The sequence below is a fragment of the Hemitrygon akajei genome, chromosome 14, assembly GCF_048418815.1.
Source record: "Hemitrygon akajei chromosome 14, sHemAka1.3, whole genome shotgun sequence".
Classification (NCBI taxonomy): domain Eukaryota; kingdom Metazoa; phylum Chordata; class Chondrichthyes; order Myliobatiformes; family Dasyatidae; genus Hemitrygon; species Hemitrygon akajei.
The window spans coordinates 96,706,878-96,730,612 of NC_133137.1; the positions used below are offsets into that span (position 1 = coordinate 96,706,878).

Genomic DNA, 23,735 nt, shown 5'->3' on the forward strand with positions numbered 1-23,735 from the left:
GCTTGTTCACGTTTTAACCGCTGAAAAAGCTCAGCGGGTTTGTCTTTAAGTGCAGGGTGCTTGGACTCAGGGTACTGAAGCAGTTTTGAGATATTGCCTCATTAGACAGCCTCCAGGCCCGAACTCAGCCTCCCGCCCGCCCGCCCGCTGCCAGACGCCTTGGCCGGGTGCGGCTGGTCGTGGGTGGGGTGAGGGGACAAGGTCAGGGCTGGAGGTCCCTGTACCGGGGCCGCGGCGGTCGCAGTCCAGAGCAAGCGGCCGACTGGGCGGGGAGTGTGACAGAGCGCCCGCCCGCCCCCCTTGTAGGATCTATTGGCCGACAAAAGTTTGTTTCAGTAGATTGCAGCGCGGTAGCTGCTCTGCTACTTACGAAACACTGAGTCCGAATTAGGTCGTCTGCGAATATTTTAGCACCAGATTCCCCACGAACATTCGGTGTGGTAAACAGGTTCAGAGGCAGTGCTCCAGGCCAGTAGCAACGGCACTTCCCGCCGGCCGCGCGAGGCCAACCAGCGATCCCTGACACGAGTGTGTCACTGCGTTTAGTCGCCAGATGACCTCGCGTGTATTCAAGTTCAACAGTGGGCGTGACAGGGAATGAGAAAAGATGCAGCTGACTTATATCGTTTCCTCGCGGCCCGGTGGTTGGGGATCACTGAATTACACTGTGTATTGTGGGAGAGCTACACGCATGTGCACTGGCAGAAAGAACGGAACTAAAACCCCGCAACCTGGAAACAATCTCTCAACAGTATTTGTGTATTTATTTTTCTTTTTTTTTGGGATCAACTGGGAAAGTCTCAAAGATCAACTAGTCGATCGCGATTGACGGGTTGGCGACCACTACCCTAGCAGAATGAACATAGCACTATGCATACACTGGTAGCACTCAAGCCTTCTATAAATTACTGCGCATGGTGCATGGTCAGATTCAAGCCCTTCTACACTTATCCAGCAGCTCCAGAGTGCTGACAGACAAACTGAGACAATGGACAGAGCACTACGAGAGCCTCTTTGGGGATAATCATCAAGTAGCATCCATTGAAATGGATCACCTGCAGCATGAGATCAGGCTTCAGCTTGATGGCTCACCAACTCTGGACGAAGTCAAAGCTGCTATTTCCAAGCTGAAATGCCATAAAGCCCAGGAACTGATGGGATCCCGGAAAAAGCGTTCAAAATGGGAGGGGATTTTCTCCTGAGTGAGCGCACAAACCTGTTCACACTCTGTTGGGAGTAAAGTTCAGTCCCAAATTACCCAAATTACACGATGCTGTAATTGTCTCCCTGTACAAGAACAAAGGAGATAAATCAGATTGCTCAAATGATAGAGACGTTACCCTGCTGTCCAGCACTGATAAGAGCCTCGCCAGAATTCTCTTGGACAGAAACATCCGTACCATTACCGAAAGCAACCTCACAGAGAGTCAGTGTGGATTTAGAACAAAGAGAGGCACATCCGACATGATCTTCGTCCTACGCCAGATACAGGAGAATTGTAATGAATAGAGCATGGGACTGTATGCGGCGTTCATTGACCTGACCAAAGCTTTTAATACTGTCAGCCGCGATGGTCTCTGGAAGATTCTGTCGAAGATTGTCTGTCCCCTTCAATTCCTCACCACCTGCAGCAGCTCCATGAAGGCCATAGGCATCAGGTAAAACACAAAAATGATCAGTCTAATCCATTCTCGAAAAGTACCGGAGTGAAACGAGAATGTGTTTTGGCACCAAAGCTCTTTGCTGTCTCTTTTAGCATGATGCTACTGGAAGTGAAAGAGAGCATCTCAGAGAGCATCTATATTCAGTTCCACACTGACAGAAATATCTTCAACCTCTGCCACCTTCTTGCCTGAACAAAAACCATGCAAGAGCCCAATCTCGAGTTACTGACTGCAGTTACTCACTTTGCAAAGGCTGCAAGGGTTTTTGGGTTAACGGTCAGTCTGAAGAATACAATAATCCTCCATCAGAAGTCCCCTCGTGATGTTTACAACCCACCTCGGATCATCATTGATGATCACCCTCTCACTATGGTTGAACAGTTCACCCACCTGGCCAGTGTCATGTCCAACACTACGGTAGTAAGGGACATTGACTATCAACTTGCCAGAGCCAGCAGTGCCTTCGGGTGCCTCCAGAAACATGTGGAAGAACCACCAGCTGTGTCCGCCCACAAAAATCCAGATGTACGGAGCTGTCTTTGTCACAACATTACTATACGGCTCCGAAGCTTGGGGGAGTCTTGCACCACAAGAAAATCTGTTTACTGAAGCTCTTCCACCAGCGCTGTCACTGCTCCATCATGGGTATCAGCTGGCAGGATCGTGTCTCCAACAATGAGGTCCCGGACAAGGCGCAACTTCCAAGCACTGAAGCCACTTCACTGCTCAGGCAGATCTGCTGGTCAGGCCACGTGTCCCACATGGACAACTCCAGGTTGCTGAAAGAAGTACTCTACGAAGAACTCTCTCAGGGCCAGAGAGATTGTGGTGCTCCACGCAAGAGGTACAAAGACCAACAAGAAGCAGCTCTCTCAGGCAAATATCGAGGTCAATGAGTGGCAGCAGCTGGCTTGTACAGAGACTGCTGGAGAACGCTGATCCACGGAGCAGCCTAGAATTTTAAGGAATCCAGAAGAGTGACTGCTTAAGAGAAGAGGAGAAGCAGGAAGGATCCTACTACCCGAGCGCCGGCATTCCCAGCTGTTCCTACAGCCCAACTGTTCCAGAGTCCACAGATCCAGAATTGGCCTCTCCAGACACCAACCACCTTGCCGTCACGCCTGAGGACTCTTCTTCCCTCCTGATCTTTGCAATTGCAGAACCAGTGTCACACTGGAACACTGTTATTTGGGTAGAACTTAGAAATGAAAAAGGGGTGATCACTTTAATGTGATTATATTATGGTCACCCTTTCCAACAGTCAGTAGGAATTAGATTAGCAAATGTGTCGGGAAATCTCAGATAGCTGCAGTAATAGTCGGGTTCTGAGAGTGAGTGAATTTAACTTCCCTAACATTGATTGGTATTGCCATTTTGTTAAGGGATCAAATAGGGCTGAGAGTTAAGAAACTGCAAGTGTAACAGGATCCTGATGGTCAGTGGAGTAATGGAAATGACAGTGGTATGGAGAGGAGTTGGCCAACGTAAATTGGAAGCAGATGCTGTCAGGGACGACAGCATAACAGCAATGGCTTGATTTTCTGGGGAACATGAGAATGGTGTAGGATAGATGTATTCCATAAACAATGAAATACTCAAATGGCACAGTAGTACAACCGTGGTTGACAAGGGAAGTTAAAGCTAATGTAAAAGCAAAAGAGATGGCAGACAGCAAAACAAAAATTAGCAGGAAGACAGAGGATTGGGAAGCTTTTAAAAACCTATTAAAAGGAACTGAAAGAATCATTAGGACAAAAAAGATGAAATATGAAAGCAAGCTAGAAAACATTATCAAACTGGATAGAAAAAGCTTTTTTTCAAGTATATGAAAAAGTGAGGTGAGAGTGGATATAGGTCCGCTAGAAAATATTTATCGGAAGTGCTGTGTACGCAGAGCCCTTAACACTGAGTGCACAAGAGATTCACAGGAATGTTGACAGGACTGGACAACTTGAGTTATAAGGAGAGATTGGAGAGTCTGGGACTGCTTTCCCTGGGGAAACAGAAGGAAAGAATTACCTTGCTGAGTTTTATAAGATGGTGAGGGACAAAGAGAGGGTTGGTACTCCCAGCCTTTTTCCCAGGGCGAAGAGTTTAAAACTAGTAGGCAAGGACTTCATATGAAATTGATAAGATTAAAAGGGGATCTGAGAGAAAAGATTTTCACACTGGCCATGTGGGTATCCTGAATGAGCAGTCAGAAAGACTTTGAGTGGTACATAGATTGGAGGATTGAACAGGCTTGTGGGACTGTCTGGCCAAATATTGCTGCTATGCATGTGTTCTGATGTACTTTGTTTGTGCAAAACCTTTGCTTATTTTACCAGTTGTTGTAAATGTGCACCCTCCACTCATTAGCCCAGCAACACTGGAAAATATTTCTCATAATTCACCCTAAACCTTTCATGCATTTTTAAACTATCCTTAAAAGTCGCCTTAGGCAAAGGCAGTTCCATTCTGTTTTTTTTTAAAGTGAAGATCAGGATTAGAATTTGCTGTGGTAATTTTATTGCATTTGGAAGAACACTCACCAGAATCTGCAGTTTCATGTGTCACCAGCTTTTACTGGTTTCTCACCATGTGAAATGTTCGGTTTTGATAATTATCCCATCAAACAGCACAACCTCCCATTTTCATACTGAACACTCCAGACAAAGACTTTATCATTTCTTATTCAAAGCAACCTATTTCAAGAGAACTGTTTCTGACTCACTGAGTGTCTGTGGTACAGGTCTCTTCTCCTACCATCTGATCCTGTATAATTCCACCTTCTCCTCTTGTTGGTTTTTTGTTTCTTTCCACACTCTCTTCTATCTATCTGTCTCTCTCTGTTCTCCCAACTTTTCCTTCTCCATAATTTACAATTTTTTCTCTTGGATCTTCCCCACCAATTTCCATTTCCCAGATTTATCCTCTTACTTTCAAACAAATAAATGTTTCATTTCTGACTAGCTCTGCCTCCTTCTCAGCAGTGACCCATTCCTTATCACCCTTGTCTACTGTACCACCAACTGAGCAACTCTCTGAATGGATCCTCCTGCACCCCCTTTCTGTTGCCTTCAAGGATTGCTCTTTCCATGACTTTCTGGTCCACTTGTCCCATCCCACTCACCCCTCCCAGCCCAATGGAACTTTATCCTGCAACCACAGGTAGTGTAGAAACATTCTTCTTCATCGCCCCCTTCAGCACATTACAGAGACATAGTCATTCCCCTGTACCTCCTCAAACTGGGTTTGCTGCATTCTGTAGTTATGCTGTGGCTTCCTGTAATTTGGAGAAATCAAACATAGACTAGGAGATTGCTTTGTGGGTCAACACACAAAATTGCAGGAGGAACTTAGCTGGTCCGGCAGCATCTATGTGTCCTCTGTCCACAACGGTTATCTTGAACTTCCGGTTGCATGTTATTTCAACAGCCTTAGCCAATCCCACAGTGACCTGTCTCTCCTCCGACTTCTCTGTTGTTATAGTAAGGACAGACACAAGTGTCATGAAGCAATTAATATTTTATTGGGTCACTTGCAACCCAATCGTATGAATATTGATAGCCACAATGATCTTATCCTGCATACAAAACCTATTCATCTTGGTTTCTCCTCTATTTGTTCATCCTTCCCATCCCCGATTCCATTGCTTCTGATAGTTGGTTCCATCTGTTCATCATCCTCCCACCTCACCTGGTTCCACCAATCACCTCCCAGCCTCTGTCTCACCCCTCCCTCATACTGCTATAGACTGGCAATCTTTCTCACCTTTTCAGGCCCAGTACAGGGTCAGAAGCAAAATGTTGATATACACTCTTTGTTTCCATTGAAGCTAATCACTCCGTTGAGTTCTTCCAGTGTTCTGTATTTTGTTCCATCCTTTCTACTAATTGATCCGGTGAAAACTAGAGTTAAGATTGGATCAGCCATGATCTTGTTGAATGGCGGAGCAGGCTTGAGGGGCCGATTGGCCTACTCCTGCTGCTATCTCTTATTTTCTTATGTTGATCAGACTTTGGTGATGAATATTACCTGATCATCCAGGTGGTTCTTAAAATGTTTTGCCCTTCCCTTTGTTCTCTCCATCTCTTCATGGGTGTCTGGACCTAAATTTTTTCATATGACCATACGATAGAGGAACAGGGATAGGCAAATCGGCCTAGCAAGTCTGCTCTGCCATTCAATTGTGGCTTGCACTTTCTAGAGACCACTTCTCCTGTCTTCTCCCTGTAAAACTTAGCCCTCTTAGCAGTCAAGAACCTATCAGTCTCTTCTTTAAATGACTTTGGCTTCACTGCCCTCTGGCTGAATAAATTCCTTCTCAGTTCAGTTCTAAGGGGATGTCCCTTTATTCTCAGCTGTGCCCTAAGATCCAAGAATCTCTTATTAAGTGAAACATCCTCTCCGTATCTATTCCACCAAAGCCATTCTTAATTTAGGAAGTTTCAATGAGATCCTATTCATCCTTCTGGATTCCACCTAGTGCAAGTCCCGAGTCATCAAGTGTTCTCAAATATTAGGGCTTTCAGTCCCAGTATCAGTCTTGTGAACTTCCTCTTGACCCTCTCCAAGCCAGCCCGTTTTTCTTTAGATACAAGTCCCAAAATTGTTGACAATCTTCCAAATGTGGTCTGACCAATGTCTTATAAAGCCTTAGCAATTCATCCTTGCTTTTCTGTTCTAGTCTTCACAAAATGAATGGTAACTTTTTAACTATCTTACAGCCAGCTCAACTGGCAAATTAACCTGAAGAGAATAATGAACTTGAAACCACACATTTTAGTCCCTTTACACTCCTGACTTCTGAATTCTACCCATTTAGAAGATAGAATACACCATTATTCTTCCTACCAAAGTGCATAACCCAACACTTCCCTACCCAATATTTTAACTTCCACTTCTTTAGCCACTCTCCAAATCGGTCCCCGTTCTTCTGCAGATACCCTGCTTTTGCAACAGGTCTTGTCCCTCCCCCTATCTTGGCATTATCTGCAAATTTGGCCAAAATGCCATTGATACTTTCATTCAGATCATTAATGTAGAAAGTGAACAGTTGTAGACCCTGGTGTTAAGTCTCAATGAATACCATTCATGACAATACCTTATCAAATACCTTCTGAAAATTACCTTATCATCATTCTGATAAAATTGTTGCTGATTTCAGTGAGCCAACTTGACATTGGTAAACAAATCTAATGCCCTCTAACTCTCCTTGTTTTACCTGCTTGTTACTTCCTCAAAGTATTCAAATAAAAACTTCCCTTTAGGTGATTTTTTGCCTTTTGCCTCAGCCCCTCCTTAACCAGGTGTGTTATAATTATGACTGTATTTATTGGACACATCCTGTCACCAGAGATTCTTAAATGATCACTGCTAATGCCTGCATAATCCCTTCAATTTTCTCTTTCAAAATGTTTGGGTGTAGTCCACCTTGTCCAGGTGATGATCCACCTTTCAAATGCCACCCCTCATTTGCATGTTCCTGATGGATTTACTGTGGCTGTTCTGGCCCAGGCGGTTCACCGTCTAACTCAACACCACTGACTAAATCAGTGCTCTGGCTTTCACACCCTGTCAGTGTCATACATAATTCCATTTCAGCATCTTCTTCATCATTTGCCCTGTTAATACTGCTCAGTATTCTTCTGGAGTGGTAACATTAGGGACAGAAGGTAGTAAATAAATGGGAATCAGTCTTCAGGAAAAACTTCCACAATTTAACTTCAACTGAGATATCAAGGCCATTGAAACCAATCATTGTGTGTGGGACATTCAGGCTACGTGCACACTAGACTGGATAATTTTGAAAACGCCGGTTTCACGTAAAAACTATAGGCATCCACACTAAACATTTTTGAAAATACTTCTGCCTACATTAAAATGGATATTTTGGCCAATCTCCTCCTACTGTGTAGGACACATTTCCCGAAAACAAGCGACATGTTTGGTGTCGAATCTCGCCGTGAAAGACTTGGTGCGTGTTTGTCCAGTTACAGACTAGAAAAACTTAATTGCCAAATGACGGAGAGCTGTTGGCTCTTGCGCAGGAGTACTTAAAACTGAAAAAAAACAAATACTGGAGCGTATGGAAGCAACTGACAGGGTGTTCACGGACAGTGTCACCCAGCTGACGATGAACATTGAAAAACTGACTAACTCTGTTGCATTAATAAAACCTCTTGTTAAATGTAAGAAACATGTTTGTATCAGTATTATCTTGTATTTCCATACAATGTTACATAAGGCTTTTACACATCTATTGTCAGAGAAGTACTTGCATAAATAGGTAAACTACCTTCATACGAGCAAGGACAGAAAACAGGGCAAAGTGAGTATACTTATTTATTCAGCAAGTCATGGGTCAAAGTATTTGGTGAGTACATTTCTAACTCTCCTGGCTTCAGTCTCGTTGCCATCTGTTCTGAAATTGTTAGGTTGCGTTCAAGAAAACAACGAAATGACGCGCTGCCGTCACCATCTGTTCCAGCACGTCATGACAGTGTTTTTAGATTTCTCTGGTTACCCCATCCACACTGCTCCAGCCAATCCGGCGTTTTCAACTTTGTACACTCTGGAGGGCGTTTTAGAAAAGCTCTGTTTTCGGAGGAGCAAAACGCTGTTTTAGTGTGGACAGAGGGTCAAAACGAAGAAAAAAGATTTGGTTACGGATTAATCCGGTCTAGTGTGGACGTAGCCTTAGATTCTGTGCCATGGAAACTATGGATGGGAAGACAATGTTTATGTTAATTGGCCATTGGAACCTTCAGCATGAGATCAGGGAAGGCATGACATGGCCATCTCCTCTATTACCACATTGTTAAAGGCATGTCCCACCCACAATACGCACTACAGGATATTCTGCCTAGTTGTACATTCAGGGAGCTATTCCACAGCTCTGTAACTAAAGAAGTACAGGTATAATTTGGGTGTCTGGTGTTTGTGTTCACAAGCTTTCAGACCAGTTACCTGTATTTGAATATTCAAAGCAATTCTGCTAATTGAATGTGCCCCCCCTTGAATTCCACCAAAGTTACCTATGTTCAAAATCTTAAACTGTGTGATAATAGCCATTGAAATTGTAGTCAATTATTTAATAAGTCTGTTGGAGTAATCTATTGCATCCGGTGCTCCCGGTGCGGCCTCCTCTACATTGGTGAGACCCGACGCAGATTGGGGGACCGCTTCGTCGAGCACCTCCACTCCATCCGCCACAACAGACAGGATCTCCCGGTTGCCACTCACTTCAACTCTGCTTCACATTCCCATTCGGATATGTCCATACATGGCCTCCTCTACTGCCATGACGAGACCAAACTCCGGTTGGAGGAGCAACACCTCATATACCGTCTGGGTAGTCTCCAGCCCCTTGATATGAACATCGAATTCTCCATCTACTGGTAATCCCCTCCCTCTCCCTTCCCCCATCCCACTTTCACTCTGCCTTTTCTTCTAGCTGCCTATCACCTCTCTCATGATTCTGCCTTCTTCTGCTACCCATAGTGCTTTCCCCTTAGATTCCTTCTTCACCTCTCCTGCCTAACCCCTCCCTGCTTCCCCTCCCCCACCCCTTGATCTTTCCTCTGATTGGTTTTTCACCTGGCACATTCCACCCTCCCCCCACCTTCTTTATAGGGCCCCTGCCCCCTCCTTCTTTAGTCCTGATGTACATGTTTATGTAGTCAATTATTTATTGTTCCCTTTGTGTTGAAAACTAACTAAATCACAAGTTGCGGATAAAAGAGAAACAGATTCTCCAATCTTCCTGAAGAAGGTCCTCGGCCTGAAATGTCAACTGTTCACTCTTTTCCATAGATGCTGCGTGGCCTGCTGAGTTCCACCAACATTTTGTGTGTGCTGCTATGGAATTGTAGCATCTGCAGACTCGCTCATGTAATTGATTCAACAGATCTGCTGTAATGGATAAAGACATGTAATATCTCTCCGCTACAACATCCATGTGTCACAAGGAACATGTTTGAGTTTTCCCGCATTCCTCTAAAGGTCTTTCTGTTGTTTTTCTCTGTAATACCTGACATGTTTTGCCTGGACTTTGTAAAGTGAGATTATTGCTAACAGTGGAATTCTCTGGCAAAACTTGCCAGCTTGGAGATGCTTTGGGTACAGCAGTTATTGTATCACTGGGGATTTTGGAAAACCTCAGAGGGCACGCAATGAAGGGGAGGCACTTTGACGAAAGACAGGTGTCACAGAGAGGTCAGTGCAGTGATGACCAACAAGTCCCCTTCCTGAGGGTTTCAACGAAGAGTTGCATTTTTACCAGTGACTGGCTGCATTATTTACTGAAGTGCCTTTGCAGAATAATACTGACAATCTGTACATTTTGTGGGACCACAGCCCTGTGATGTAAAACATTTAAAAGAATCCCAGGAACTGGTTCCCTATTTTGGTTCCCTATTCAACAAGCTTGTCCCAAATCACCATGATTCTGTCTTATGATCCTCTTCACCTTCTGCCAAAGGGAACTGATTTGTTTATCTATCTCTGTTATATCTAAAGTATTGACTGTGGACATACCTGTTGAATATCCTGCTCCTAACACCTCTATCAAGCCTATTTTTCATCCCCCGCTTTCTGTTCTAAACTCACCATGAGCAACATGTTCAAACAGTAAAAAGGTGATTAGTACTTTCCTTACAAAACAAGGGAGTCACAAAACAGGTTAAAAACTCTCTTCACATATCTGTAACCTGGTACTAGTGTAACCTTTTTGGTACTAGTGAAACCTTCTAATGATGACACTGTCCCCACTCCCCTCCTCCCACAAGTGTTCCTCTGGTCCTTACTGCATTGTGGTGCTCTTGTGGTAACAGGGACCCCACAATGATCAATTCCTGAATGGAACAGCCTGGTCGCTTTACCATACAGGATTCATTGCCACACTTTAGTATGAATGGTTGGTCGTTCCCATGTCTCTGCAAGGCAAACATTATTACGGAATCCTCCTCTCGAGTAGATCCCTCCGCACGAGATCTCCTCCAAGCACCATGCCGTGTTCACAGTACCGCATACTGTCACATTCCCCATGTAAAACCACACACCATTGGTAACCTCACAGCTGGTTACTCTTCTTTATTCCCTTGATCCTCATTTACTTGTGATGAGGAGAGAGCTCAAAGAGGTGATGTTGTCATTCCAGTAAAGTGTATCCTCTGATCCAAATCTAGGCTGACTGGTACTCCCCACCCAGCTATTACCAGCTCATCCAGCACATGGGCTATCATCTTGGCTGATCAATCCCAACACAAGAATGTTTCCTTTCCCCTGGGGAAGTGAACCGTGATTACTAACCAATACCATTTACCCTCTAGTCCTGTAAAGTCCAACTGAAGTTGCACCCATTTTTACAGCTTTTCCTGAGTCACATTGTGCACATCTTAATACACTGGCAGAATATATCAATATCTCTCCCCTTCCCCAACCACCACTGACAGTACATCCTTCTAGCTGGGTCCTCATCTTATCCCACACTGTGTAGGCGAAACCACGTTAGGTTTTTAACAGTGTTTGCCTGATCAACTCTGGGGTTAGAAATGTTCACCTTCTCACCACATCTGTCTTCCTTTTTGCTGACAATACTACATGGATTGGCCTTATCTCAAATAATAACAAGGGAGCCTACAGGGAAGAAGTCATCACCCTGACACAGTGGTGTCAAGAAAACAACCTCTCCCTCAATGTCACAAAAATAAAGGAGCTGGTTGTGGTCTACAGGAGGAATGGAGTCAGGCTCACCCCTATTGACATCGATAGATCTGGGGTTGAGAGGGTAAACAGCTTAAAGTTCCTCAGCATAAACATCACCGAGGATCTCATATGGTCTGTACATACCAGCTGTGTGGTGAAGGAAGCACAACAGCACCTCTTTCACCTTAGGCCATTGAAGAAGTTTTGTATGAGACCCCAAATCCACAGGACTTTCTACAGGGGCACAGTAGAGAGCATCCTGACTGGCTGCATCACTGCCTGGAATGGGAACTGTACTTCCCTCAATCACAGGTCACTGTAGAGAGTGGTGCGGACAGACCAGCATATCTATAGATGTGAACTTCCCACTATTTAGACAGGTGCATAAAAAGGGCCCGAAAGATCATTGGGGACCTGAGTCACCCCAACCACAAACTGTTCCAGCTGCTACAGTCCGGGAAATGGTACCACAGCCTAAAAGCAAGGACCAGCAGGCTCCGGGACAGCTTCTTCCACCAGGCCATCAGACTGATTAATTCACATTGATATAATTGTATTTCTATGTTATATTGACTGTCCTGTTGTACATACTATTTATTATAAAATTACTATAAATTATACATTGCACATGTAGATGGAGATGTAGCGTAAAGATTTTTACCCTCATGTATGCAAAGGATGTAAATAATGAAGTCAACTCAGTTCAATTCAGTTATAGGATGGAGGTGATAAATCTTTATCACAAATCCCATACTCCTCATCTACATGAGCTAAACCATCCCAATCTCCACGTGTGATAAGAGACCTGGGTGGGAATGGTTAGGACCCAGCTGCTAGAGTATCCGAAACTGGAATCGAGGCACAATACAGGACTGAAAAGAAGACAGGGTTCTAAACTGGATGGTGAACGAGAATCCAAAGCTGAGCTGACAATTGAGCACCGTACTTAGTTCAGGTGCTCTTTAAATATTCAGTCCAGGTGCCAAAACAATTGGTGTGGTGGCCTGAGTCCTTAAATGGGCTGCGCCAGATATCCATATTCCGCAGAGTTAGAGCGTCTAAACCCCAGAAGCTGGCGTGGTTGGGTTCGTGTTGCAATGGGAACCCCTCCTCTACAGCCGACTCCTGACGGCCCTGGCTGCTCGGAGAGACACTAATGGCACTCTTGGATGAGAGCCGGATCCAAGATATCCAAGATATCCTTTGGGAACCCAGCACCATCCCTCGGGTCTGACTCCCTCCCTCCCTCCCAGTCCACAAGGAATTGCTGAACACCCAGAACAGTTGGAGAATCCAAAATTCTTCTCACAGCGAAGACCTGCTCCCCATCGACAAACCTGGGTGGTGGTGGGACTGATGGTGTTGCTGCTAAAGGGCTAGTGTTGACAGGTTTAAATTTGGAAATGAAGCAAGTGGGATTGGTCTTGATGGTCTTGGGGACTTGCAAGGTGTAAGCCACCAAGTTTACTTTCCTGAGAACCTTGAAGGGTCCAATGAACTTGGGCACCAATTCTCTAGATTCTACCTGCAGAGGCAAATCCTAAGTCAACAGCCAGACCTGTAGCTCAGGCTGGTAAACTAGCCCTTGTTTTCTCTTGCAGTTAGCCTTTGTTTCAGCTTTCCGGTGGAAGCTAACAAAATGTCCCTTGCCCTAATCCATTTCTCCTTGCAGGAACTCCAACCTTGGACTCCTGCTCAGGGAAGAGTAGGAGAGAATGCCTAAACTGATATTTGAAAGGGGATATCCTGTGTGCCAAATGCTGTAAAATGTTGTGGGCGACCTCATCTGGTCTTTCAGAGGCCGCGGATCTTAGAGTTTGTTCCAAATCTTGGTTCATCTGCTCCATCTGGGCATTGGACTGTGGGTGAAACCTGGAGGAAAGTCTCATTGTTACCCCAATCAGCTTACAAATCACTCTCCAAAAACGTGACATGAATTGTGGATTGCGATCTGACACAATGTCCATCGGAAAATTGTAGATCTGGAAGACCTGGTGCAGGACACTTTTGGCCATCTCCGCCTCTGCACCTCTAAAGTTTGAACCTTCTCTCCATTTAGATAATAGTCTTCACTGTTGTTTATCTTACCAAAGTGCATTATCATACATTTCCCAACACTGTACTCCATCTGCCTCTTTTTTGTCCATTCTTCCAATTTGTCTGAGTCCTTCTGCAATTGTCTTGCTTCCTCATGTCTCAGAAAGGATTTGTTGTCATTGGAGAGAGTCCAGAGGAGGTTTGCGAGGATGATTCTGGGACTGAAGGGGTTAACATATGAGGAGCATTTGGCAGCTTTGAGCTTGTTCTCACCGGAATTTAGAGGAATTCGTGGGTGGGGGATCTTATTGAAACCTACTGAATACTGAAAGACTAGATAAGATGGATATGGAGAGAATGTGGTCTATTATAATAAGGATTTTGGAGAACAAAAACAAGAAACTCTCACTGATACTTTACAGTGTTGCTCTGAGGCCCCATTTCAAGTTCATTAAGTACACTCAGATGTTACCAAAAATAGTACAATAATATCTTAAAGCTTGGCATCAACAGCACTTCCCAGCAACAAGGTTGTACAGGAAATTCTGGTTTTTCCAAAAAGATCTTCAACAACACATCTCATCTGTTACAGAGGAAATGAAACAATGGACCTGATCAAGGAAGAAAGTAAGTTTCACAATAATATGCTCTGCAAATCTCTCAACAATCTGACATCCGCCTCAGTTTTATTAAATTTGTTCAACTACTCTCCGATCAACAATTCACCAACTTTCCTTTAACTCTTTCAGCACACTACTGCTCTAAACCATTCATATTTTAGTTCTGACAAACTTGGTGATTTCAGTGGGACACCTCTTGTTGATGGGAAAAACAATTCTGTTTTATTATTTTCTCCTCCCCTGCATATACCTTTGATCATTCACCAACTCTGTTCACCCTCTTTCAGGCCTCCCCGTCACTCCCATACCTCACTCACTTTCTCTGCCCTCCACCCCACTTTCTCTCCAGTGTGAAACTTGTCCTACACAGTTCCAGCACAGATTTATCGGGTACTTTCCTATGTCTCCCTGTGCAAATGCTGTGTAACTTGCAATATTATTAGTGTTTTAATTTCAGATATACAACATTTGCACATTTTTTCTTCTAAATAGGGGTTATCTTTGTGTTAGTTTAAGCAGGGTCTCCAAGAAATTGCTAATATTTTCTTATCCTTGTGATGAATGCATCAGTCTTTAGTGCTGACAAATAACTGGTGATGCCCACAGGTCAAACATGGGACAGGTTCCCTTCTCCTTCAAACCTTCATCAGCATGCCTACAATCAAAAACCTATCCTTGACTCTGTGTATAAATGAACCCATCTCCAATTTTCCCTTCCTCCCCAAAGTCTGCAATATGGATTGGCCAATAAATCAGATCCCCAATGAAGCAGGACATGTCCAGTCCAGCTAAATACCAGATAATCCCTCTTGTTTATCAGTAAATTGATAGAAGGAGCTGTCCACGGAGCAGTCCAGTGTCACTTCCCTTCTTATAATCTGCTCACTCACACTTATTGTCAGTTTCATGAAGATCACTCAGCTCAACCATATACCAGCCTTGGTACAAACACAGATCAAACAGCTGGTCTGCAGAGGTGAGGTCGCACAGACACTCCTTCAAAACAAAGCAGCATTTGACAGTGCACCATCGAGGAGACCTGGTGAGTTTGAGACAAGAGTCATCAAGGAGATTCAATGATTGGATTAATTTCTCACTCAAAGTCAGGTGGTTATGGTAGAATATCCTGGTTCAGGACATCACTGCAGAAATTGCTTAGGTCAGTGTCTCGGACACAACCATCATCAGCTGGTTTATCAATAAATTCCAACATCTCTCTGCCAGGCAACAGGGGCACTAACTAGAGGGTAGAGATCTTAGATAATTGGCAAGTTGAGCAGAAGTGAGAGGAGGAAATCCAGGGAAAGAAAGATCCATTTGGCCCATCAGTCCCAGTCCACTGGAGATCCATGGATCCCTTTCCAGATCATGTTAGTTCTGGGATCTCCATGAACTGTCTCTATAAAAGTGTCAAGTATCAAGCAGTGCACTACCTCCACATCCTTTCCTGCTCCTTCTGAGCAGACTTCATTCCAGCTCCTCATTGGTCAGAGTATATGATTCTGAATTGAACCCATTCCTCACAAATGGATTACAATCTTTCCAGGGACAGTGACAGAGGAAGATTCCCCATAAGTCAAGTCAAGTCACTTTTATTGTCATTTCGACCATAACAGCTAGTACAGTACACAGTAAAAATGAGACAACATTTTTCAGGAGCATGGTGTTACATGACACATTACAAAGACTAGACTGAACTGCGTAAAAAAAAGAGAGAAAAAAACACACACAACTATACTAGACTACAGACCTACCCAGGATTGCATGAAGAGCACAAAAGGGAAACAGACCAGAGCAAATATATGAGTGAGTGAGGTGATCTGTGTAAATACTCTGTTATTTTTGTAGGATTCAACTGAATATTACATCCTAATTGTTCATGTAGATAATATTTAGATACTATTCATTGTAGTCTAATATCACAAACACTTCATGGGATGATAAATGCTTTCTGCAGCTTCCATTTCTTAGTGTTCTGTTACAGAATAACATTCTACAGTCACACTTGGGAGTTCTCAAGTCAGTTCTCTGGTTTCCTCATCACCTTGATCAACTCTGTCAATCAGTGATTGGTTGGCAAAACAATTTCCTGTAGGTGGGTCCAGCCAATGATTTCAATGGTTCTCAAAGCCTCCAAGATCTGAGATCTACACATATATATAGGGGTGCATCAGGAGTGGAAATCTAAGCAACACAGGCATCTTGAAGAGAGAGAGAGAGAGGTGGGAATGGCAGCAAGATATCCCCACTTTCACTGGGAAACCTGACACTAATGGTGAATTATTTTCTTGTGTTTCAGGTTTGAGGGAAGAAACATGATGCTGATGTGGGTTTTGGTGGTGACCACACTGTTTGTCAGTGATGTGGCAGGTAAGGTCCATTGATTCCAGGAGCTTTATAAATATATATCTATGAAGAGTGAATGTACAGGCACTGTGTTGGGACAGTGGGACATGGGAATTTGTGGACATTGGGGCTGGATGGGAAGTGATAGGAAATTTCTCCTGTCTGGGATACTTAAAATGCATAGGGACATGGCGAATTGGCTGTTACGATTCAGAACTGGCTTGCACATAAAAGACAGAGGGTCATGGTTGAAGGAAGTTATTCAAGCTACAGGCCTGTAACTTGTGGAGTTCTGAAGGGATCTGTGCTGGGACCTCTGCTGTTTGTGATGTCTATAAATGGCCTGGATGAAAATGTAGATGGTTCGGTTAATACGTTTGTGAACAATACCAAGATTAGTAGAGATAGGGATAGTGCAGAAGGCTAGAAAAGAATACAATGTAATATAGATCCTTCGTAGATATGGGCAGAGAAATGGCAGATGGATTTTAACCCAGATACACATTAAGGTGTTGCACTTGATAGGGAAATTACAAGGAGGCAATTCACCAATCAAGAGGTTATGTTGAAACTTTATAAAACTCTGTGTTGGCCACATCTGGAGTATAGCATACAGTTATGGTCACCTCACAGTAGGAAGGATGTTGAGGCTTCACAGAGGGTGCAGAAGAGGTTTATCAGGATGCCTCCTGTTTTAGAGGGCATGTGCTATCATGAGAGGTTGAACAAATTGGGTTGTTCTCTTTGGAGTGGTTGAAGCTGATAGGAGATCTGATAAGATTATGAAATGTGTAGACTGAGTGGACAGGGAGTACCTGTTACCCAACATCTCCCCTCAGCCTCCACCACTCCTAAGAAAACAAGTCAAGTTTGTCCAGCCTCTCATGACATTCATTGAAGGTGAGAGGGGATAAGTTTGGCGGGGATGTGAGGAGTAAGTTTTTTTACTCGGAGAGTGGTGGGTGCTTGGAATACGCAGCCTGGTATGGTGGCAGAGACAAATTAATCAGAGGCTTTGAAGAGATATTTAGATAGGCACATGAATGTGAGGAAGATTGAGGGACAAGGACATTGTGCAGGTAGGAGGGATTAGTCTCTGGGTGGTTTTGATTTACTTTGTAGCTCATTTGGCATAACATTGTGGCCACCGAGCCTGTTCATGTGCTGTATTGTCCTATATTCATCTCTGAGGTATTGAGATGGAAGGTGAGTCAGAGACTATGTGACTCTATGTGAGGAAGATAGGAGATGCAGAGTAGAAGGTTCTACAGGCACTGGTCCAATGCTCTGGATGTTGTGAACTTGATACCCGTGATGTTGAGGAATAATAAAATAGTTTGTCTGTCCCACGTGATTGTTCTCAAAATTTTGGTTTCCTTAACTTACCTTTATGAACTATGTTTTACTTGTAAAAGTTGCTCTCAAAATTTCTCTTTATTTCAATAAGGATAGCAGAGCAGTTAGCACGACAATCCTGAGTGTTATGACTCAGGGTGTCAGAGATTGGAGTTCAATCCTGTTGTCCTTTGTCAGGAGTTAGTACATCCTCCCCATGGAACGTGTGGGTTTCTCTGGGTGCTCCGGTTTCTTCTCACAGTCCAAAGATGCATTGGCTAGTAGGTTAATAGACCATTGTAAATTGTCCCGTGATTGCGTTAATGTTATATCAGGGGTTGCTGAGCTTTGCTAAGCAGTACGGTTTGAAGGGTCAGAAGGGTTTATTCTGCACTGTCTCTACAAATAAAATAAATTCTTCTACAAATAGGCAAGAATGTAGCAGATGGAGAATATCATGGGAAACAGTGAGATTATGAACTTTGCTCAGTGAAAAGGGTAGTTTACACTTTACGAAAACAGGAAATGCTGTTGAGAAGAGGGATCTCAGTGTGGGGGTTCCTGAACTGTGGAGAGTTTCATACAGAGAGAGTGAACAATAAGGAAGCCAAGAGGTGAGCGGCTATAATTGCAGGAAAGTTGGAGTAGGTTGGCTGATACTTTAATTGGTCTGAGTGAGACCCATTTGGAGTGTGCATTTTTGTCTCTGTACCTGAGGAAGGACACACTCACCATGGAGACAGTGCACCATCAATCCACTCTCACAGGGTCAGAGGAAATTTATGGCTGAGAGGTAGCCCCCTTGGTGTCAGTGGAAAGTCAGCATACCCCATCTCACACCATGTCCATTGCACAGTTGGTCACAATTCCTCAATGATACATCTCAATGTTGAAGTTCTGTTTAATGTGATGAGGGTTTCTGCCTCTATATCCAATCAGGAAGACAGTTCCCCACACCCATCACCTTCTTAGTTAAATAAAATCACTGTTCTATAAAGTTGTTTCTCAAGTATCTAACAACATTTACTCATCTATTGAAGCAGCCATGATGTCCTCTCTCAAGCATTTTGTTAACATCTTTATTTTCTAAAACTAATATTCACTCCTGACACCTTGATTAAAGACCCCATAATGTTAATTGTTCGTCAGATACAATTCCTCGAATAACTTCCAAACTCTAAATACTAATTCTTTCCATCCATCAGATCTATTTCTCCATCACCAATGTCTCACTGTGACGTGTAGTTGCCAGGTTTAGCACCCGCCCTCATTGTAAACAAGGACAAGGGTGTCAACAGAAATCCCTCAGCTCTCTGACACTATGCAGTGGGCAAAGACCATTGGACAACTTCTATAGCTCCCTTAAGTTTCTGGTGTGGTGTCTATCTGGGAATGGTGCTTCAATTATTTCACTTGATTTAACTCTTAATTCCATTTTAAATGAAAGGGATGGGCAATTCCTCGGAATTGGAAGAGACTCTGCGGTCCTTTGGAGAATTAACCAGAGGACCTTGTGAGGTCGGCTGGTTTGTATATCAGCGTACAAGATCCTGTTACCGCTGTTTCAATTCCACGAAAACATGGAAAGATGCTGAGGTAAGTCCCAGAAACCAGTGACTGATCTTGGAGATCTGGTGACTATTGGTCTCAGCTGGTTCATTTCTATAAACTCAGAGCACAATCTCCAGCTGAAGTGTCTATGTTGACTCCCTGTGATCCAGGGTGTGTTTCACTGAATCTGTAGGCTCCAGTTTCTATCAGTCAGATCCATAGTTGAAATATTGTAGATTTTAGAGTCCCAGGTCATATCGCATGGAAATGGACACTTCAGCCCAACTCATCTATACTGACATTACTGCCCGACGAGCCAGTCACATCTGTCTGCCTTTGACCAACAGCCCTCTAAGCCATGTACTTATCTAGATGGCTTTTGAATGCTGCTACTGTTCCTCCCTCAAGCACTATTTCTGGAGCTCATTCCAACCCAAGTGAACAACACTCTTTGTGTGAAGAAGCTGCCTTTAACCCCTTTAATTCTATTTCTTCTGATCTTAAAATGATGCCCCCTTTTTTTTTAGCACCTCCTCCATGAGAGAAAGACCATGTGATTTCACTTTCTAGTTTAATAACTTCTTTCCTATAACACGGCAACCAAAACTGTACACAATACTTCAAGAGCAGCCTCACCAATGCTTTGTTTGACTGCAGCTCAACTTCCCAATGCCTGTACTCAGTGGCCTGTGTGATGAAGTCTGCCGTGCCAAACTCTTTCTTCACCATCCCTTCTACTTGCGATGCAACTTTCAGCAAATTGTGCCTTGCAGGTTCTTAACATTCCCTATTTTAGCACTAGCTGTAAACTAAGTAATCATCCCTTGCACATTCACATCAAGATCATTGATATAAAGTAGAAAGTGATAAAGGGGGAAACTCCACATCCAGGAGTTAACACAGAGCTGGTTTTGACACCAAAGAGCCTGAAGAAGGTGAACGCTGTATCTCAGGACCAAAGTTGCAGAATTTCCAACATCAGGTTAGACAATTTACTGAGGGCCCTGTGGAAAGATGTAAAATTCTCATCAACCCATCAATTATATATATTTTTTAAAGATGTCCTGCAACAGAGAGAAACATTATGGACAGCTGGCTTCGGTGACTTCATGTGAGCACAACGAGTTCATTTCCAAGGTGGTGAAACGGGTGACCAGAGGTTCACGAGCAGTTTGGATTGGCTTCAAGGACTTTTGCAAGGTAAATTAGCAATGACATTACATTGCCACCACAGTTAGAATTTTACCTGATGTCCTGAAGAGTAACAGCGGGGAGACAGTGAAATGGTTGTTTCTGGGTGTATCCGAGTGATCCAGGGACACGAGTTTGAATCCCATCCCAGCAGCCATGGAATTTTGGATTTAAGTAAACGAAATGCAGTAAATTGGAGGAAAATAGTTACCATCAGTAATGGTGACAATGAAACCACTAGACTGTTGTAAAAACTCATCAGGTTCTACAGGGTGAGGAATCTGTCATCCTTCCCCAGACTGGCTTCACTGTGACTCCAGAGATCCATCAATGTGTTGACTCTTACCTGCCCTCTGAAATGGTCAGAGAGTGATCAGGGAAGGACAATAAATGCTGCTCTGACCAGTGTCACTGAGTCCTTTCTCAATTATTTAACCACCTTTCTTTGAGAGATCAAATTTTGTGTTTATGTTCACACACAAAATGCTGGAGGGATTCAACAGGCCAGGCACCATCTAGTTTGTGGTAATGGTCAATGACTATCTTTCCCCTCATTTTCTGAGTTGGCATTATTCCACTTCCGTGACCTTCACTCTCAGATCTGATTTCTTTCATTCTGAGGATTCTGTTACTTCCACGAGATTTCCTCCACCCTCTCAGTCAATCATTTAAAATCTCATTCACTGCCTGGTTTGAACCGGCTGCTTGTATTCTGGTCTCACTCACGATCATGTCCATCTCCGCCCTGTACCAATAAATGCCAGGTTACTCAGTGTTCCTACAGAAATAATCACCGATTTATACCCCACAGAATGGGAATTTCTTGTGGAGTGATGAAACTTCAGTCAGATACATGAACTGGGCTGAAGGAAGACCTCTGGATCCTAAACGTAAACAACTCTGTACGTACACTAACAGCGGTAAGTATATTTTAGTTCCTTTGATTTTTGACATGGCATTCAACAGGACATTGTCAAAATATGCCGGGCTTTACTCAGAGGGACTGAATAAACCCCATGAGTACAGTGCTTTGCAGAACTAAACTCATTGCCCAGCAGTTAGAGGAGGGTAAATGGGATGTAACGCCAGGATCAGGGGAACAGACAGTGTATGAAAATGAAAAAAAGCAGACAATGCTGGAAATCTGAGATAAAAGCAGCATTTTCACAAAGCATTCATCAGGTCAGGCAGCATCTATGGAGAGAACAACAGAGTTAATATTTCACATTGAATATCCTTATTCAGGATCAGCTGAGTGTAACTGTGCGGGTGGAGAATCACACAAGGGTTGTAACATCAGGTTCTGAGGAACCCTCAGTATGACACTGCAGTTAAAGAAGATCATAGAAGTGAAACAAAAGTTCTGACTGAATGGAGTATGAAAGCAGAAACATATCGTTTATCTTCTGCATAACTCCATGTGGTATTCCGAACCAACCAATCCACTGCAGAATTATTCCCCAAGTGATCTGTCACAGAAGTTCCATCTCTCAAGATTCCAGACTCTGCTTCCATTTGAATGTCCGCGAAAGAGCGAGGGTTCAGTTTATCTCTGATGGGACAGAAATGGTGTCCGGTTCACAGTGAGTTCCAGCCCAGGGTGAGCCAGCCACATTGGCCTGGAACAGCTCAAACACCCAGTGAATGTTGAGAGGTGTCAGATTTCAACAACACAAACTCAGAGTGCACATGGACCACAACAGGAAGTGACTCCCTTTATTTACACAACAAACTCATGGATTCAACAGAAAATGCTGGAAACACTCAGCAGGTGAGGCAGCATCTGTGAAGAGTGAAATAGGGATAATGTTTCTGTTAATGACCTTCCTGTTGTTCTCTCTACACCTACTGCCTGACCTACTGAGTATTTCCTGCATTTCCTTCAGATTTCCAAAATTGATAATAATTTGCTGATCTACATCTTGGTAAATGTTGGATTCATTTTCTCTGTTTCTAGGTTTCAGTACTTGGTTTGATATTAATTGCAATAGTCGTCTGTACTATGTCTGCGCCTACAAATATCACTGAATTTGGAAGACTCCTGATTCATCCACTCATCATTTCCAGCTGTGGATTCAGTACCTTAATTTCTTTGTAGCCACTCTCACTGTCTGTGGTGACTGTACTCACTCAGTTTCCCAGCCAATAATAAAGAGAATTGCATCCTGAGCTGTGTGTTTGTTGCTGTGTGAGTCCAGTTTCCAGCAGCTTCCTGTCCCACTGTTGCTTCCCCTCCAGTTCTACACTCAGGAGAAGGTGGCCACACTTGGTGTGTTGGGTCCTGTTCACCACACATAGAGGTGAGACAAAGGCTGTTGAGAGGACTCAGAGGGATTTACTGGGTTGATTACACATTTTACAACACTGAATGGGCTGATGAAAGATAAAATGGGCCTGGAAATTCCTTTGCACAACTGCAAAGGGTCTGTCTGTTTCGAATTGGCTGAACTTGCAAAGAATATTGTGAGTGTTGATATCATTTGTAGTATTCCACTCCTGACCTTTCACTAGGATTTTCCTTTACCCAGTCAATTCATTTCCTGTTTAAATCTCCCTAAGTGACATCACATCACAGCAGGAAAACCTCATCTCCTGTGAGATGTTCAACTCACTGGCCTGAAGGTCAAAGTTCTCTGTACTGACTGAATAAGCAGCATTTGTTGAAATTGTTCTATTTAATTGGAAAGTAGAATGTTGTCTTCCTCTTTCTCTTGCAAAGTTGCTAAAATTTCTGAATGTTTTTTTGATTGCATGCCCAATTATTTCAGGAACAGTTGCCTTGACTGATTCCTCTTGCTCTAGTCTAGAGGATCCTGTTGAACCAAAACTCAAAGTTACATCGAACCCTCCCTGTAGTTTCAATGGCCTCCTTGTGATAGGGAAAGCTCCGACAGAACTATCAACAGAACACTCTTCACTGAAGGCCATAACTCTGAACTAAACGACAGTGTCTGATTGAACAATGTATCGAGGTTATACCACATAGTACATGCAATTCACAAAGACACTTTTACACTTCTAAACAGTAATATATGCATTACTCAGGAGCACACTAGAATTATACAATGCAGATTAACACCTCACACCTGACAGAGCTCATTGGCTACTGTGTCGCAGAGATCATTATTGTTTTGGGAGTCTGGTATCAGATATGCAGATGATAAGGGTCAACTGTCATTGGCAGCAGACTGTAGCTCAAGTCTCTGTGTCCAAGACAACAAAAAGTAAGTAATGAACTAAGATAAATAGATTGATCTCTGATTGAAATCAGTCATTACGGGAAGCTGCAGGAGTCAGTGAT

General features: G+C 43.5%; 2 protein-coding genes across 2 annotated transcripts in view; one reads left to right on the plus strand and one right to left on the minus strand.

The window, feature by feature from the left end:
• LOC140738833 (alpha-N-acetylgalactosamine-specific lectin-like) overlaps nucleotides 1–6,802 on the minus strand; it is a 48,835-nt gene extending 42,033 nt beyond the window's left edge. Inside the window, exon 1 of the mRNA XM_073066745.1 lies at nucleotides 6,777–6,802. Within this exon, the coding sequence (XP_072922846.1) occupies nucleotides 6,777–6,787 (11 nt within the window). The 5' untranslated portion in view covers nucleotides 6,788–6,802. The remainder of the gene's footprint in view (nucleotides 1–6,776) is intronic.
• Nucleotides 6,803–16,187: 9,385 nt separating this feature from the next.
• On the plus strand, nucleotides 16,188–22,603 carry LOC140738834 (snaclec A9-like). The gene is made up of 6 exons (XM_073066747.1): nucleotides 16,188–16,233; nucleotides 16,311–16,381; nucleotides 19,140–19,288; nucleotides 20,303–20,443; nucleotides 21,246–21,354; nucleotides 22,392–22,603. Exons 2-6 carry the CDS (start codon nucleotides 16,327–16,329, stop codon nucleotides 22,460–22,462), a joined length of 525 nt encoding a protein of 174 aa, XP_072922848.1. The 5' UTR covers nucleotides 16,188–16,233; nucleotides 16,311–16,326; the 3' UTR covers nucleotides 22,463–22,603.
• The last annotated feature ends 1,132 nt before the right edge of the window (nucleotides 22,604–23,735 follow it).